The sequence below is a fragment of the Austrofundulus limnaeus genome, unplaced genomic scaffold, assembly GCF_001266775.1.
Source record: "Austrofundulus limnaeus strain Quisiro unplaced genomic scaffold, Austrofundulus_limnaeus-1.0 Scaffold257, whole genome shotgun sequence".
In the NCBI taxonomy this organism is placed as follows: domain Eukaryota; kingdom Metazoa; phylum Chordata; class Actinopteri; order Cyprinodontiformes; family Rivulidae; genus Austrofundulus; species Austrofundulus limnaeus.
In genome coordinates this window covers 2,312-4,529 of record NW_013952659.1, presented here as the reverse complement: position 1 = coordinate 4,529, position 2,218 = coordinate 2,312, and the positions used below count along the sequence as shown (strand labels likewise).

General features: G+C 42.2%; 1 protein-coding gene across 1 annotated transcript in view; it reads left to right on the top strand.

Moving 5' to 3' along the window:
• Positions 1-489: 489 nt before the first annotated feature.
• Positions 490-2,218, top strand: part of LOC106526077 (zinc finger BED domain-containing protein 1) — a gene marked incomplete at its 3' end in the record, with an annotated part of 3,721 nt that continues 1,992 nt past the window's right edge. Inside the window, 1 exon segment of the mRNA XM_014020551.1 lies at positions 490-1,254. Within this exon segment, the coding sequence (XP_013876005.1) occupies positions 1,062-1,254 (193 nt within the window).

The window sequence follows — 2,218 nt, the reverse complement described above, 5'->3', positions numbered from 1 at the left end:
GGTTCTTGACTCTGAAGGCGGATGTGCATTACGGACGTGTAAATTAAACAAATCTTGCGATGCTAATGATATTGAAAAACAAACACACATCAAGATACTGTTTTATGAGGAAAAACTTACCATAAACTTCACCCTGGTGTCAATAAATTCACACAAAGCTTTTTAGTAATCMCTTGGTGAAAGTGTTAGCTAACGGCAGTGTGTAGCATACTCTCCTCTCATTGGTCAGTCAATGAAACCCTCGCTGATTGGTTGTACGCTAAGCGACAGCAACAAAAGTTGAACTATTTTCAACTTTCATATGTCGCGTCGCAAGCTCACGTGTGCACGTCTACGTGTACGAGGGCGAAATTTCACATGCACTATTTTCGCCGGTCACTTAGCTGGAGGAGGGCAAGCGATTGTCGCTTCACCGCACAGGCTCCATAGGAAATGAATGGATAGCGAGCGGCGTCGCCTCCCGTGTGTCGAGCCCTTTACTCATTTGGAGATGGTTCTGATTCAAAATCACAGATGAGCAGCAGAAAGACGTATTTTGTAGAGAATGCCGAAAACAAGTTCCGACAAAAAGTTCGAGGACTACAAATCTTTTCCACCATTTAAAACAGCGCCATAAAAAAGAAATGCGAAGAGTGTGTGAAACTGCGTDCTGCAGCTCAAACTGTGAACTCTTCCCAGCCTCCTGCACCGAAACAAACCACGTTACAAAACGCATATACTTGTGCAGTGCCTTATGAAAAAAAAAGTGAGAAGTGGCACAAGATTACTAAGGCTGTGGCACATCATATCGCTAAAGACATGGTCCTGCTCTCAACTGTGGAACAAGATGGCTTTATACAGCTGCTAAAGGTCCTTGACAGAAGATACGAGTTACCGAGTAGGAATTATTTTGCCAGAGAAGTTGTTCCACAAATGTACACTGAAGTTAGAGAGCGTCTCGTCAACCAGCTTCCCAAACTGTCTCACTTCGCACTGACCACCGGTATGTGGTCCAGACGGACCTGCGAGCCGTACTTGAGTGTGACCATACATTTCATTGAAGACTGGGAACTGAAAAGTGCATGTCTCCAGATCAACTATTTCCACCAAGACCACACAGGAGAGAGCATATAGCTGAAGCCCTGCAGGATGTCCTCACTAGCTGGAAGCTCAACCCGGCAGCACTGGTGGCTGTAACCATTGACAACGGGGCTAATGTGGTGAAGGTGGTGCAGCTAAATAAATGGCAGAGGATGAAGTGTTTTGGACACAGACCATCTGGCTATTGGTGAGTGCAAATTTTAATCTTGAATTACTTGATTTTAAATAAGAATAAAGTAAAAAAAATAAAATAAATAAGAAAAGATAACATGTCAGTAATGCTTAGCAAAATCTTAAATAACAATTTAAAATACTTATTTTCAGATTGACCACTACACTGTTATAAATGAAAGCTGAACTACACCACAAAATTGAACACTTGATACACCTGATAACATGCCGACACGTTGTGTCGCAGCTGGGTGTTCTAATTATCCCAGTGAACAAGTAAGCCTGTTCACCTTCCCAAAAAAAGAAAAACATCATAATGAGCTAACTGCGGCTCTTTTGTCTTAGCGGTTAGGTCTGCTGAGCTGGGCTCCTGGGGGAGAGGTGCGGGGTGAAGCCGAGGTGCCGAGGTGAAGGCAGAGAGAAGGTAGTTGTGTCCGCTGGAGGAGAGATTTCCTGGCTCAGGTTGCTTTCAGTTACATCCACAGGACGAGGCAAAATGATGACGTTTCCACAAGATTTAACTGTTTAAAAGTCCGCTCACTCATGTTTAGTTAGCTTCAATGTGCACAGTCAAAGTGCCCAGGCAGCCGCAAAATAAAACAAAAACTAACCACTTTAGTTTCGGATGCATGTGCCCACCCCCAGACGCACACAGATGAATGTACATGAAGTTCTGACAAAAGACACTCTTATTTTATTTTGTCCACCATTTTTGTAATAAAAAGTGAAAATCATTAAAAAGACAAATGCTTATAAAAACATTTTTTTGTAACTCAATGGAAAATCTCAAGGTACGCACAGTGTATACAGCCGTACACTTGCAGGCGCCACTGACCTCACCCTTTTATCAGTGTCTATTTTGCAGCATTTTGACATAGTTCTATGGAGGACCGAACCTATCATAATGGGAAATAAATGTAGAAATATATAAATGGCTTGAAAAAGTAAATACATGGCTAAATAAAAT